The sequence below is a fragment of the Lampetra fluviatilis genome, chromosome 5 (assembly GCF_964198595.1).
Source record: "Lampetra fluviatilis chromosome 5, kcLamFluv1.1, whole genome shotgun sequence".
Taxonomy (NCBI): Eukaryota; Metazoa; Chordata; class Hyperoartia; order Petromyzontiformes; family Petromyzontidae; genus Lampetra; species Lampetra fluviatilis.
The window spans coordinates 23,795,538-23,811,811 of record NC_136279.1 but is presented as its reverse complement, the minus strand read 5'-3'; the positions used below and the strand labels follow the sequence as shown (position 1 = coordinate 23,811,811).

At 48.9% G+C, this 16,274-nt stretch overlaps 1 protein-coding gene across 2 annotated transcripts; it reads right to left on the bottom strand.

The window, feature by feature from the left end:
- Window positions 1–1,640: 1,640 nt before the first annotated feature.
- LOC144932789 (uncharacterized) lies at window positions 1,641–13,707 on the bottom strand. Of its 2 annotated transcripts, XM_078857242.1 has the most exons (3): window positions 13,448–13,707; window positions 8,685–8,751; window positions 1,641–4,496 (listed from the first exon to the last, which is right to left on the bottom strand). In XM_078857242.1, the coding sequence occupies exon 3, from the start codon at window positions 4,461–4,463 to the stop codon at window positions 3,414–3,416; it is 1,050 nt and encodes a 349-aa protein (XP_078713368.1). In that variant the 5' UTR covers window positions 4,464–4,496; window positions 8,685–8,751; window positions 13,448–13,707; the 3' UTR covers window positions 1,641–3,413. The 2 variants fall into 2 exon arrangements, with proteins under 2 accessions (XP_078713368.1, XP_078713367.1); XM_078857241.1 differs by lacking the exon at window positions 8,685–8,751.
- Window positions 13,708–16,274: the final 2,567 nt, after the last annotated feature.

Sequence of the window (16,274 nt, the reverse complement as noted above, 5' to 3'; positions counted from 1 at the left end):
CCCCGCTCAACAACTTGCCCCGATCAATGTGGTGAAATATGGTCAGACAACCCCCATGACCGACATGGCTTGCGGAGGCCCTCATCCAGCAGCAGATCGACAAAAGATTGAGGGAACGATCCCTCCCGTCCGCTGCACACGCGCCCATCTCCGTGTGGGACGCCCCTACAGGACGCCCCTACAGGAGCATTCCCTCCCTGGGCTTGCCGCTCCATCGGCAGTCTACCGCCGACCATCGGCCCCCCTAGCGACCACGTGTCCTGCTCAAGCCAGTTTACAGTCACAAGTCACAATGACGTCTTTAATGTGAATGCGTTCTCTAATCCACGAGCTCATCTTGTTTGTATTTTTACACGCTTTCTATGAACTCACTGTCTGTTGTTGTTGTCGTCGTATCCTCAAATCTTGTAACTCAATTTTAACCCACTTCCCAATGTGGTATCGACTGCAAACTTGGTATACTTATGTCATACTGATGACAATACTATATTCTATCATACAAATAATATGTATTTTTAAACATTGTTTTATGTTATGTTTCGGCTTGGGTATAATTGTCCACGCTCAACTGACGTTGGCTATAAATCACCACGGCCCCTTAACGTTATAGCAAGCTTTGCGGCCACTTCCTGGAGTCGTGGAGTTCTGCCATTACGAGTACGGTACATTTCATTAAAGCGTGTGTTTAAAAAGTATTTTTAACTATTACTTATTATTCTTTCAGTATTGAGTGAAGTACACGGCTCTGCATGCTGCGCTTCCATATGCAACGCATTCTTATCAATAAGAATTGATTCTTACACAGACAAGCCCAATTGTATGCAGTGCGTTTGAGAGTTCATATCAATTACATTGATGCACGGGTGCACCTCTAATTGCTTGAAATGAAGCGCCGTGGACGCTACAAGGGTTTTCCCCCGTGGCAAACGTGCCACAAACGGTAATTACATTTTCCAAGTCGCCATTGGCGGCTCGCGAGCAGCTGGCACGGACTTAAATACAGCTGAACAGGGCTTTTAAGTTGGCACTTAACCTTGGTTGGCACATGAACCTGAAATTGCCAGAGATTTAAATTTGGCACATGGCCTTATGACTGTAACATGGCCTTTAGGTTGGAATGTGGCTTTTGAAGTGAAGAGCGCAACTTTAAAGGATGGCATTTGTAAGGATTTATGAGTGAGCACAAATCTGTAGATTTTGGCGAGTGTCCAGAAAGAGCCTTTACAATATTGACCCCACGGTGGCTTTTACATTCAAGACGATCCTGCTGCTGTCAACCAATGTGATCAAAACTAAAACTGGAAATACAACCATTAAAAATGAATGAAAAACGAGCCACTTCAATAGTAATATCTTGAACATTCACAAGCAATCGCAGCCTGTCTTTATGTGGGAAATATCCAAACCAAATCCTAGGCGATAAAAACAAATGTAGATGTGGGTTCAAGAGTCAAATGTACATTAGCGCCGTCATCAACAGCTCTAAAACCCACAGGGGCAACCCACAGAGTCCAAGCGTTCACAGCAGGGACAATCGCGGTCCGTCTGACGCACCATCGGCTACACTTGAGCCGAACGGACGGAAATGAAATACAAAGCTAGGGTGGTTCTGTAATAAATGATATGAGCCGAGAACAAGCAACTTTCAAAAATGTTATTTTATTCTAAAGGAAGTACCAACAGGAAAGCAATTAGTATTATTTAACGGATTACATAGTTATTGTGTATACACATTTGTTCTTTTTGAGCAAAATATATTTCCACCTCGTCATAAACGTTCACAGTAGACGTTATTCCCGTTAAGCATATAGCCAAGTTCGTAACGATACCAATGGAAACTGCACGCTTGCATCTTGTGTAGCTTTTAATCCTGTTGCACGTGAATAAATCTGGGTCTGCGTTTGACGTGACCGCGATCCATGCCACCACGAGGTTTAAACAGCAAGCTCTTCTCCATCAGGTCTGCAGGTCATGTCAAAGCGAGAGACATCGTCGTTCCCGGCAGCAGCCCACCTCTCCAAACCTCCGGACCTCCGCCAGACGCAGATACGGTCAGATGAATGGGACAACCATCTTGAGAACCAGTGGCAGCATCCTCTTCAATTCAGGATGCAGGTAGAAAACAACGCGGCAGATCGCGTTCCAGGAGCCCACTTGGATTGCCTGCCGATGATTTTCATCCCCAGATCCAGAGGAGGACCGCTCGGCACCACCGCGGCAAGTCGCGCCCCCATGACAGCACCGTGTTAAAACCATCCACGTAGCTTACAGACTTCTAATCGTCAAACCAGAGCCAAACCAATGAAGCATTATGTTCAACCTCCAAGTTATTTTCTGCTTTAAAAAAAATGTCAGCGTTCGTGTTGCGCATGGTCTTCCGGTGAAGAGTGCAGGGGCTGCTGGCGATCCTCGTTCATTCCAAACCTTGGCAAGCATCCGCCAATCACACGCACGCACACTCCGTGTGCTCGCTTCGATGTGCACAGCGGTGAGGGTTAAGCGAGTGTGCTATGGCTGAGTGTGGGCAGAACCGATGTGTGATGCAAAACGATCGTTAACTACAACGGGTCTAAATTATAAAAACACAGCTTGAAAATATTACAAAGCTTTAAAGCAGCAGAATAATTTAAACTAACTAAAAGACCTGCGTGTGTTTAGAGATGAAAGTTTAAAGCACATTCTACACACAACTGCCATGTATATCCCTTTGGCTAGTGTTGTAATTCTCACAAACGTGAAAATAATGTGCATACCATGTGGTGGTCATTAAGTAGGGTGTCCATTTCAGCACAGCAGCATTCGTGAAAAGAAAAATACAAACGACGTTTTAGTGGCCTTGAGAAGGCAGTGGCAATATTCACACGCCCAACGTGACGCGACACCGTGGACTCGATCGCCCATGAGAGTAACGCAGAGAGAGATAGACACACACCAGCCACCCTCTGAACAACAGCAAATCTCTCAACAGAAACAGACAATGAATAACAGAAAGAGAATTTCACGTGTTGGCAACTTTTCAACTATCATATAAATATTAAGTTTGTGCTCTTTGTGGTGAATGACATCTCCCAGTAAAATCATCTGGTGTGGTGGTGGTGCTGCTGCTGCTGAGACGGCTCCAGTTTCACCCGACGGGAGATGTGCAGAATGAAGAGAATGTGACGAGCGAGTTCGCGAGCACCCGCAGTCTCGTGCAGAAACCCGAGGGGGCTAAACACCGCCGTTTAAAAAGGGGTTCGTCTAATTATTACAGAGCAGAGAGAGTTCATTCCTTCCCGAGTTCTGTTATTGCCATCAACTAAAAAAACGTTCGGTTGCAAGTCCACCGTGGGGCCCTGCGCTTCGAGAGCAGCAGCGCCCGTTTAAGACGCGCAGTGAAGTTTGTTCTTTCTTAGTTTCGCCATCTTCCTCCGTCAAACTCTGATCTCGTCGTCGTCGTCGTCGAACGTGTAGGACTCCCCGGGCTCGTCGTCCGAGAGCTTGTCGAACGACCCCGACGAGAACTTCCTGCGCTCGTCCTCGCACGCGACGCCGCTCTCCGCCGAGCTGCCCGACGACGCGTGGCTGCCGGCCGAGCGCACCGTGTGGCTCGGGGAGGCGTACGGTGCCGGCGTCGCCTTGGCCCCCGCACCCCCGAACACGTCGTCCCTCCGCGGGCTCGCCGCCTCGTACACCACACCGCTGTCGTGGTTCCAGTTGCGCGGCGCCGGCGCGCCGTGGCCGTCGCCCGTCGTCCCGACCCGGCTTGCGCGGCCACGGCCGCCGGCCCCCTCGCCGGCCTCCTCGTCCTCGTCGAGGTCACGGTGGAATTCCCACGTTTTTCTCGGCGCCGGGTCACGCCTCTCCGGCGACGAGGCAGAGGCGGAGCCGTAGCTTCCCTTCACATCCATGATGCTGAGGATGTCGTCCAGCATGGACGGCCCCAGGTCCAGGTCGAACGCCATGCTGGGGTCGGCGCCGCTCGGCGACGAGAACGGCGCGGCGTCTCCGCCGTAGTTGTCGTAAGACTCGATGTCCGAGCCGCTGCTCCGCTCCGGCTTGGGGTGGCCGTTGGCGACGCGCCCGTCGTCCGCGGGCTTGCCGTTGGCGGCGTGCCCGCCCGCCGCGGGTAACGGGGCTCCGGCGCGGCTCCCGCGGGAGGCGAAGGACCACTCGGCGTCCGCCCGTGGCGCCGACTCGTCGAAGAGACCGGAGTCCGGCGACGAGAACTTGGCCTTGGCGCCGGCGGCGGCGGGCGCCGGCCAGGCGTCGGAGGGGGCGGCGAGGCTGGCGGCGGGCGAGGGGAGCGGCGTAGCGTCGGCCGCGCGGTCCGGGGGCGCCCCGGGCTTGCTCAGGAAGGACGTATCGCCAAACACGTCCCCGCCGCGGCCGATGTGCATCGTGTGCCGGAAGTCGCCCAGCGGGCCGCTGATCATGTCGCGGTCGATGCGCGAGTTGCGCTTGGATTGCCTGAACATGGGCATGGCTGCAGTCCGTCCCCCCAGCGAAGGAAGCACCTGCAAGCGTAATTGGACAAAGACCGGTGTCAATACAAGGCATAGAATTGGTTTTCGTTTGTTTTATTCAATGTTCGTCGGCGAAAATTATTACAATTCTCCTTGATGAAAAAAAGGTCTTTTATTGGAACTAATTCACGACTGCACCTCGAATGCAATTCTGGTTGTGTGTGTTTTAATGCCATAGCTGTAATCTACACAGACAATCACGTCAGGTTATTTAACGTACGTAAAATAAACGCATTTTAGCTGGGAAAGAATCAATGATTACCGTGGCAGCCACACACAGCGACATAATTGCTGGCGCAGCAGACAGATTGCAACTTTTGTTAAATATTGGATACAATCAGCACAAATTACATTCCCAATGGCTAAAAATAATTAGTGTCAAGTCACTAAATTAGCCCAAATTTTCCCAAAATTATTATGAACACAGTTAAGTGCAAACGCGTGCAATCTGCCGTCGCCAAATCGTGTCAGCTACGATGCCAAGTTTCAATTTTTTGATGTCGGTAACTTCCTCTTAAACAGTCTCACCTACTAAAAATTAAATAATGCATGAAACACTGGAATGGTACGCTTCACAGTATGCACTTTGCATACCTTGAGGGAAGTTATTTTAATCGTAAAAGAAACACACGCAGCATCGTGTTACGCCACAATCACTGACGATGTTAATCGGTGAATAGGTCCCCTTTATAAGCGGCAGCGACACAAGGGGGTACATTTACCAGTCTGGGATTTCAGCCTTGTTTGTTTTTACAGTCAGTTCACGGTGTAACGCTCTTGGCAGTTTCATCCTGCAACATCACCAGTCGGGAACTCACATTTTTAAAAGTGGGACCTTCCCCGTAAATTATTCTTGAAACAAACAATTTGGGTTTTAAATACCACCGCACTGGAGGCGGTTAAAATGTTGGCATACTTTGCAACCACCCACAAGGGGCTTTCACTTGAAAATAAGTGCCAGGTGACTGTAACAGTGGGTGTTTAGTGTTTATGCAGAAAAATGTGTAGGATCTGATCCAAAAAACAATCCAGTTTCAATGATAAATCAGAATTATGCAAAGGCACATGGACTTTCGAAATTGTTCACATGGTGCAGCAATTACCATTGGCTCAGTCAATGTGCAAAACAAGCTTATGGTTTAACTGGGTCCTGCCTTACTGAATTAATGTAATGGCCTATATCCATTTTTATTGGATAAATCTAATCTAATTGTGCAAAAAGGATTGTAAATACAATTTGACGAGATGCTTGAGAATATTTTAAGAAAATGCGCCTTCCTAAACACAGTTAAAATTTACGACAAAAGGAAAACCATACGAAGCGTAAAAAAAAGAGCTTTGTAATTTTCTGTACTGTAAACACATATGTAGGAAACACAGTATCTTTTCCAGTAAAATGCAAAACGTACATATGCATGTTGAACTACTTTCACGCCGTACGTAGCCAACCGTGCTCATCGGAAATGCTAGTGCTGCACCGGCTGCCTGGCATTAGCAGCGGCTTCATGAGCCATAAGCAGCTGGGCCCCGCACGACCTCGGGTGGCCGAAACGCCAACACTCGTTTTGCCATGCCGCTCATCACAGGGAACAAAAGCCTGCACACGATTACCTCCGTGCAGTGGAAGTAGACGTGCCAATTAAGGATAATTGGGCCTCTTTCAAAGCTCCGTACGATTATGTCTGTAAACTCCAAAATAGCAATTGCAATCCCTTGGCCAATAGCTGTCAAACAAAAATAGAGGCCAGGTGGTTCCGGGAATCGCAGCAACTCAGCAGATACCGCTCGCTTACTTCCTGTGTTTGAATCCCGGTGCTCAAGTGTAGCGAGTTGATGCCCTAAGCCTGGCCACCAAAGAATGTGTTACACTTAGTTTTGTACTAAACTCAAACTTAGCTCGGAGAATGAAAATAAATATCACGTTGACTGCCATGTAGCAAAGTATGCTAGAAAGTACAAACAGTTCTGTGATATCTGCTTCCACGGATCATTCTCTCACGAGTGGAATGCATTGCTTTACGAGAATTTAGTGGACAATTCATTTCTCAGAACGAAGATTATGGCACAATGGGAATAACAATTGGGAAGACAATGCTCTGCATGGACCACAGCAATAACTACTGCAATCCATATATGCAATTGAAGCTGCTTAGTTGGGTGAATGGATTAAGGGAAACTTTTCAATAAATTGCATTTGAAAAAAAACACATTTTCTTTACAAGATTTCCTTCCAATGAAGCGAATAGCGCCTGCACTACCACAGCACCCCAACGTGACCTCTGCGTGCGTGCACTTGCCACCGGCGTGTTTGTCACCGCACGTCACGAGCTATTCTGAGCTCTTAATCTTCTAAAGCGTAAACTCTCGGAAGCCTTTTGAGGACTTTCAGACTTGAGAAGAGCAGTGTGTGGAGTGGTGAAGTAAACGTAGTACGGTAACCCATATAAAGCAGGGTCCATAAAGGTACACAGGTACCATGGTGTAATGGTTAGTGCCCTGCACCTGCAATCCAGAGGTTACCTCACCACCACATGTATCCACTCAGCAGTGTAAATGGGTTCAGAGTCCATCGGCGGGTCGCGTGTGGTGGGATAAGGTGTTAAATAGTGGAAGAATAGGCCAAATACCATCTATAGTTCGCTCCAGCGGAGGCCCTTTCGCCAGAAGTGGTGCGATCAAAACTGTAGCACTGCACCTTTTACATAAAGATGTCATCCACGCTTAAAACAAAAGTCTAAATGAGACAGCAGTTCGAAGTGGGCCAACAACACGGGCACGCGCGTTGGCAGTGTGAACCATGTTCGCTGTCCCAGCAGAGCCTCGTTCCTCCTGACCCCACGCCTCCGAGCGAGTCCCCGCGTCGCCACGCTCCAGTCCCGGCCGTCCGCCCACATCTCCACCACGCTCGTCTCCAGCGCTCATCACGCGCCTTAAGGAAATAAGCTGCCGACATTTTAACTACAGTTCAACCCGCCGTTGGAAAACTACGAAGACGATACTTTTGTGGGCACTGTGTAGTCAAGTCTTTTTTGATGCCTCGCTGTACTACTGCATCAACATGGAGTTCCCTTTCTACAGCTACGGATGGACAAATGACCGACGGAACACACAGGGCTAGTCTTATCGGCGCGAGCATTACGAGCATCCAACACAGGATCAAACGCAGCTAATGTGTGGACACACCAGAATATCCGATTAATGCGAATGGTACGGCTTTAGGTCGTGTACAGTAAAGAGGTGGAGTGACTTGCATTGAAACAATGAGCAGCTCGTGTTTGGATTGTACTTTGTGAACGTGCAGCATTACCCCAATGGCCACCAGCTCAAACCATACCAGATTCTGGAAAGTTTTTTTGTTGGCAGCAAAAAGGACTGCAAGGCAACTGCGTACCCGTTTTACCCTTATTTGGACTCATCAGCACGGTATAGCCAGCATTGGCTCCTGCTGTCATTTGTACCCGAAGGTCTTCTTGTGTTGACCAGCCCCCTCCCCACATTGGGGACAAATTTGAATAGGCTTAAGAGCAACAACTAATTCAAACACTTTTTCTCGTAGCTCGTTCAGCAATGTGGTACAGTATTTATACAAATGGCATTTAGCTGCCTTCTTTGTACTTTGGAGTGTGCATGTTCACAGCTGATTACGCCTCCGCTGGCCAACTGGGGACGAAGGCAATGTGGGAGGAAAAGTGTCAACATGCCGCAGCGAATTGGGGCGCGTCGTCTGAGAGCGTTAGCAAAGGATAAAGGTGAAGCCCTGCAATTTCCTGCGTGCTTGTTCACGACATTGCTGGCAGAAGGACCTCCACTAGAGGAAGTCTATTAAGTCGACTATTCCACACCGACCAGATGTGTTGGAGGAGGTGAGCGTCGCCACACTCCACCGCACCGCAAGCGATAAACTCGCTTGGGTGTGCCCATTTATGTTGCTGCTGGGTGGGCAGAGGGGGAGATCGAGCCGGTGACCTCTGGACTGCAAAGTCCAGCGCGTTCCATCATCATTACCCCACAACACCCACCGGCGGCAGAATACCTTACGGTTCACGTGCACGGGAGAAACAACGTTAAAACAACTCAATATTTGCAATGCCATTTAGAAGCATCCAACCACCCGGCATGTTTGTAGAAAGAATGTTCAGCTGTTTGGCAAAAGCATGAAAAAGAACACATTCCACTCACTTTGCTTTCAAAGTTACGGGCAGAATCTGGCAGTCAGCAACTCTGGATTCAACAGCTGTAGCATAAACTGTGAGCAAAAAAAGGCAATGGTAAGTGAGTAATGGCCACAACAATGAGCAATCTGAGCGTTACTGTTAGTTGCTAAGAGGTAAAAAGTCGAAAACCATGATGACCGAAAGCATCCTAATGATGAACGACATCTTCAATGGATTTGTCGTTGAATCTCCCCAAACGAAGGGGCACTGTCCAAAATGTGAAATGACTATCATATGAAGTGACATTTTGGCCAATGATCCTTCATAATATGAACCTTCAGAATCAATATTAAACCGCATGTTCGATGCATCCCTTTTGTAAATGGATGCAATATCGGTTCGAGTAATTTCCATTGACAGTGGATGTCAAGTGTTTTCAGCCTGTAAAGTTACAAATTTGTAGACGCTTAAAAATGGCACAAACCTGTCCAACAGCGGAAAAGGAAGGGGAATACCGCATTGCTAAATCCTGCACATAGACTACAATGTGCGCTCGTGTCCTCTTGTGTATTCACTGCATTGGAAATAGTTAGGCGAGTAGCACAAAGTAGAACGCATCAATCACAGACAGAGGACATGGCCTCCCCCGAGAAATAGAGCATTGTTCTTGACCTCAACAATGGTAAGGTGACCAACAAAGTGTGGCCATCAGTGTTACACGGGATACAATGCAATGAAATCCACACGCACCATTGCGTGTACGTGTCTCCTTACACGATGAGCTCTACACAACGCATCAATCCTGTGTTTAACCCGACGAGAATCCAATTATTGGACGTGGAATATCTTTCAGGAGCATGAGCAGGAAACAAAAACACAATTGCATTGGAATAAAATCGAGTGGCATAATTAAAAAAATGTGCTTAATACAGCATTGGCAATGTTGGCACTAACTAATTTTATTTATTATTTTTTAATATTTTCTTATTTGACCATGTAAGACCTCCTGAGCTGTATAGCTCTTTGTCAGAATCGACCTGGCCACAAATGATAGCTCAACAAAGTGGCTCATCACGTGGACATTTATAGCAGCAGCCAAAGACTCTTCGACTAATGGTAAAGTGTAGCGATTCTTTATCCACTTATAACCAATCTTGACTTAAAGCTTTCGTGACTGCAGGAATTCATATTCTTGGGTCTTTCGGGAAAGTCATGTAGAGAGGTTCAAAGAAAATAATTTAAAAAAATAACGAAACACTACGACGTTTCGATCGCAACACAAGCGTTCGCCATCAGGAAGAACGCTTGTGTTGCGATCGAAACGTCGTAGTTTTTTGTTATTTTCTTTGAACCGATCTACGCGACTTTGCCGAAAGACCCAAGGATATGAATATATAACAAATCTCTTGCAAAGGACAGATGTGTATTAGTAATGTTGTAATACCCATTAATTATCAACCAGGCGAAAGCCTCACCGAGCCTCAGGAAATGTTTCACGAAGCTCCTACCTACAATCGGATTTAGGCCAATTTCATGATTGAGTGTTTGGCTTGGCAAGAGGAAACCTGGAAAACTGAGTACCAGAGAAGACTAATATATGAGACACTGCACCATTACATGGCCATCTCATAGCCCCAAGCCTATCACACCTGGAAAGCCCCTGATGGTCACCCATCCAAAGTACAAACCAGGCTTAAACTTGCTTAGCTTACATGATCGGATAAGATTTGGCGCCTTGAGGGTGATTTGGTGGTGGCCGTGAGGTGTGCGATGAAGTGAAACGAGAAACTACTGTAGCGAGTGTGCAAGCAGCAAGCAGACAAGACAACGTCGTGTAATAAGAAGGCCATGTGATGACTCAAAGGTGCAACCATTGTTAAATAATCAGCTCATGGAGTCAACAACAGCCCGATGGATAACACAATGCGCCACACTGTTCCATAAGGACTGTGCCGGTTTAGTGGTGCTTCTGCATGACATGGAATATACAAAGCACCACCACCGTGATCGATTCAAATGATCAATTACCCAATACACAGGAACGCCCGTCTGTCTGTGGTCACGACGACGGCCGCAAAGGGCACCGATTAATGGGCATGGAACGTCTGTTTGGCAGTGACATCATCATGCCTTCTGCTGGTCTCAACAATGGGACTTATCAACGAAGCCACAAGCCGCGCTCCACAGAGGGCGCTGTCCGCTCAGAGTTATTCGACCAGCTCGATGCGTCTCTGGGCACGCCCCTGGTCTCTCTGTGCCGCCGCGTTTCCTGTTGCTCAACCCTCATCCTCATCGTGGCTGGAGGAGTCTGGCTATAGGACTGCGGAACAAACGCCTTGGCTAATTAACTAGCACACTGCTGGGTCACGTGACGCCTTCCTAATTAACCAGCGGCACGGATCATCGCACACCATTAATTAGAATGTTGGGGATGGGTTTTTTTTCGATGTTCAGCAAGAATCAAAAGAGCACCACTGTAATTACCAAGCTTGTTAGCGTGCTCACGCATCCGAACGTATTACAATCCGCTTCACGTGTTAGATAGGGGGCTGCGGATTTAATTGGAGACGACAGTGCGTCTGCAATTGTGAGATCACAGTTGTTCGTTTTGTTTTTAGTGGTGAAAACAAATAGTTTAGGTTCACCCCTGGAAGACTCGGCTCTTAGAGTCACGTCCCACACATTCTCTTTACTTAACCACGTGATCTCCTTTGCAGGCAAATAAATCCCCGATCGAAATCTCTAGAGTAACTTACATGGATGTCCCCACTTTGCTCAGCATGGATTTCTACATCTGACGAACAGCACATTCCGCATCGCGAACACAAAGCACCCTAAACGTTCTCCAGCGCACTCTGATAATGCCCCCAGCGATCGCGTAGCATGGCAGAACAACAACACATGGCAAGCAAGCTCCCGCCCTCCACATGGCGGCTTCTGGCCTCCAGGGCACACAGATATTTGATCCATATGGCCGACTTTGATAGTGGCAACTGACCAGTGTGGCGAACGATGATTAAACAACTGGCATCAGTGCGAGCAGGCCTTCGTACAGCAGCCGAGTGACAACAGGATGTGGCATTACATTGTTATATTTTGTATAAGGTTGAAAACCCACAACTTGCAATCTGGCTCTCGAAGATCACCACCTCCCAACAGATGTGTGTGCCACCAGATAAGACAACATCACCATCCGGGTCCTTGCAGAGAATACCATGCAAATAATACGATAAGCAGACAATTCGTCTCACTTCATAAATCTCCGTCCACATAAAAAAACAAATAGATATGTTAAATTTACACATCCCACGGCCGAATGGGAGTACATACATTCTTCAACATTTGCTTCAACAAGCAAAGTTCTGTACTGGTTTCCACACTCAAGTGTCTCATCAGCAGTGTCGGCCTGCTATGGCTATGGTCTATGAGCCATGCAGGGAGGGCACAGTCCACGTGCACACCTGGCACAGAGGTTAGCCTCACCCTGGTACAGTGCAGCAGCAGTGTTTACTATCCAACGTCTCGTCCACTTTACAATCCACACACCCGAAACTCTCAACTGCACCGAACTGCACGATATCATTGTCATCTTCTCCTCGTGAGCTCACAATACACGGCAGCACTTACACAAATAGAAAACAGCTCTTCGCGGGACATTCCTCACTTCTCCAATTCGGTTATTTCCAAGTTAACCCACTCGCAGTGGTGGTGAGCGCACTGCGCTACGAACCTGGTCCCGGCCACGGCTAACAGCAGTGGCGAGTGAAACCCGAGCCAGCCCTGCCCCTCCACACACACCAGCAGCACCCCTTCCCTCAACCCGCACTAACCAGAGCGGTGAAGTATGGTCAAGCGACATCCCCCCCCCGCCCATCACACCCTGCCATCAGAGTGCAGTGTTTGAACCTTTCCTTGGAAATCGCCCTTCCAGAGGTCGACTGTCTTCAAAAGAACAACTTCTTGTTGAGGAATGCGTGACGAGTAGCACTGTGGCCACAGACATCGCCATGCACGAACATCACGGGGCCCCCCATCGCTGTTGCCTTGCCGTGTTGGGGTTGTGGGTGATGTTGTCGTGGTTGTTGTTGTTCACTCTCGAGCCACCCTAATCGAGCCCGCGATCAGCAGCAACAACTCGCCGGCGTCTGCCGTGTGGTCTGGGCACAATCAACCAGCGCGGCCCTTGGTCAGGCCACTGCTGGATGAGGGACTCCCCACTCCGTTTCATGTGGGGGGGGGGGTGGTGTTTGACCATACTTCAACCTCTGGTCAGTGTTGAATACCGAACCGCTGGTTGGTGGCGAAGGGAGACGAAGCTTGTTCAGATATCACTTTACACGGATGTTAGCCGTGTCCGAGAATCGAGCTCGAGGGACGAAAGGTTCCTCGCGCAGTGCGCCAACCACTGCGCCACCGCTCCCCAGAAACTTTGGAATCCCGCAACCAACACCTCTCTCTCTAACAACAACTCGACACTTTGGTGTTCGACAACAACGCTGACCACGGCGACCATCGGGCCATTTGCCCGAAACGTCGATTGCTTTCGTTGTGAAAGAGCTACACGGTGTTATAACATCGCCGAAGTCGCGTCGCACGCAGTAAGCGCGGGCCGTGCGTGGACAGCAGCAGCGACTCGCGCGTTAACACGGGGCAGCTCAAGGGCAGCACGGGGGGGGGGGGGCAGCACGGGGGGGGCAGCACGGGGGGGCAGCCCGCACCAGCCGTGCGCGTGTAACGAACACGGCGAACGAACTAAAATAAACTCTTCACACACAAACCAAACCTCACCTTGGTTTTAACGCGCTAGCGGACGGCGCGTTGCATAGGCTGCTCTCCCCCCGTCCTCCCTTCCAAAAGAGGCGCCACAAAACAACCTTCCCCACCGTCGTCGTCGTCGGGGCAGCGGTATTGCCGAGTCGAGGAGCCGCAGGGAAGTTAAAGAGTCGCGGATTAGAGGGTGCGAGGCGGGCAGGTCGGCGTGGAGGCGGTAGTCCCGAGATGCTCGCACGGTGGCGTCGGCCCGGCGAGTGCCGCACGCGGACCGCGCCTCCCCCGATACGCGGGGCCAACGCCACGCCCCTCGGGCCTCGCCGACCAATCGTCGATCGAGGCCCACGTCCGCGCGCGCGCCCCTCGGCCAATGGCGTCGCGAGCCGCCGCAAAGGGGGGCGGGGCCGAGCCGGGGTGTGGGCGTGGCTTGGAGTTTTTGCGCCGCCCAATCCTGGCGGCGCTGGGTGGCGGGGCCATTCCATTTAAATGCGTCACGAGATACCAAATGGAGCGTGGGAGCAGGACCAAATGTTTGACTTGTTGATACCCCACCTGAGATGGCAAAACGCGAGTTGCACCAACGTGTTTGAATCGAAATAATATGAGTTAATTAGTATGCTATCACATTATCGACCTTGAGTTGTAATATACAGAAACTGGTAATCCTAAATGTCTGCCCGCACAATCCTAAATATCTACCGAATATCCTCTGGCCCATCGACTAAAATTCAGTTCACATAAAATAAGGACACTGTACATTACTAACAAAGCTCAAAGTTATTTCCTACTCATATTATCATTTAGGCGGTGCTCATCTGCGTATAGCCCGAACTACTGCTGGAAAGTCCACATTCTTATGTCGGGTGCAAGTATATGCAGAGGACATCCACTATTGACTTTCCCAACAAAACAGTAGTTTATCGACCCCAGAGAGATTATGGAGATAAGTCAACCTTCAACCAGTAGTTAAACTCCAAACTTTCCAAATGTTAGCCGCTCTGCTGCCAAGCCACGTAGCCTGTTAACACTTAAGACTTACAACATAAATGGGTCAATATAGCAATATGTATTGCGTATTTTCCAATTCATTGCAATTATGACTGCCAACATTTAATCGTTGATGTTATATTTCACTTACGGTGGAGGTTTTGTAATTCGTGTTTGCTAGCAATATACCAGTGAATGTCTGGTTCATTGCCATTTTTAACGACTGTCAACCCTTAAATAAAAGTTTGATTAAAAACAACATAAAACAGTATTAATACAGGGTTGTGTGGAAGGCAGTGCAACCAAATCGCCCGTTGTATTTCAATGTCTCACGTCTACGCTCCTCGCGTTCACCAACCCACACACACACACCAGCATGGTGAACTATAACTCGTACGACGTGGGGAAGCCTTCATCCGGCAGTGGATTGACAAAGGGGGTGTGGACATGCGTGAGAGCCAGGACTGTGGGAGGCCTCACAGTCCACGGCGCGTTTGTCTTCACGAGTCGTGTATTGTGATGAGGAGTCGGTCTGTGATCTTCCAGTGCGGATTGAGACCCAGCAGCACAATAGAGATCGCGCGGGTTTGTGTATTGCGGTGGAGGCACTCGCGGCGTGTGTGTATTCTGAGAGCTTTAATTAGCGTCTCTAAATTGCACAACAATGCACGCGGAACAACTTACGCGAGCCAAGCCCGCAAGTGGCTCACACGGCATCAGCATTACTCATCGCTGACCGTGAAATGGAGTCATCATCCGTCTTGCACTGCTCTGCTTTTGGCAAGACGAGGCTCAATTCGGAGTGGGGGAGAAACAACCCCGGGGGAGAGGAACAGACTGGGATGAATTGTTGCAGTTTCCGGACACTCCAGCCTCGGGGCTGATTCACCCATATGGAGTGTTCCAGGCTCCGTTATTATCACCGGTTACAGTGGTGTGCCACATCTGCGTCATACGAGCAGCGACAACTGTGTGTGTCATGAGGGTGCAGACACCTCAACAACAACAAAATCCTGGTATTTCTGAGTCCACATTGCTATCCCTTCAACCAGGCGACATATGTGCTGATTAAGCTGATAATGTTGATGACGGAACCTATAAACACATTCGCACACCAACAGTAAGCTCAGTACTGAGTCGCCAGCAGTTGTGTATATGTAAGATAATTATGGAGCAGTAAAATGCATCTTATCCGTGACAAAGTGGTGCGGCTGTGAACTTCCCGTATCCTGTCTGGTAATCTGCTCAGTATCCACCAATGAGAACCACCCAGCGATGCCCTTGGGTGCCACACCAGGGGCTATCGCACAACGAGAGGGAGACGTACGAGGGCTGGCGAGGGAGAGAGTGAGGAGAACCGGTCGAAGTGGACGTTCGTCACGAGTGGGGTTTCCCACGGCGTGGACGCGACGCAACCGCAGTGGTCGTGATGTCTGTGGGCCAACACAGCTCATGGACGTCATTGCTCGGGCAGCACAGGTTGACATCGTCATACTAGAATTGAATGGTCCACACAAGAACAAGAATCGCTCATGTGTCCGGGTCTCGCTCGTAAAAAAGTATATTCCCTGAAGACATTTCTCTTGGGTTAAATAAATAAACGTAATATTCAATGGACTGTACAGTATAATGAAATGAACAGTATTTCTACACTCAAGGCACCAGAAAAAAACCCAGTGTAGAAAATGTATATAAACTTTACTGAAACTATTCCTCAAGCTATCGGCGATATATCCAAATGATTGTCATTTTTCGTTTAATTATTATTGATGTTTAATGAACGCATAACATCGTCATTTTCGGCAGTAAACATAACAAAAATACAATTTACAGTCCTTCGTCAATCCACTGCTGGATG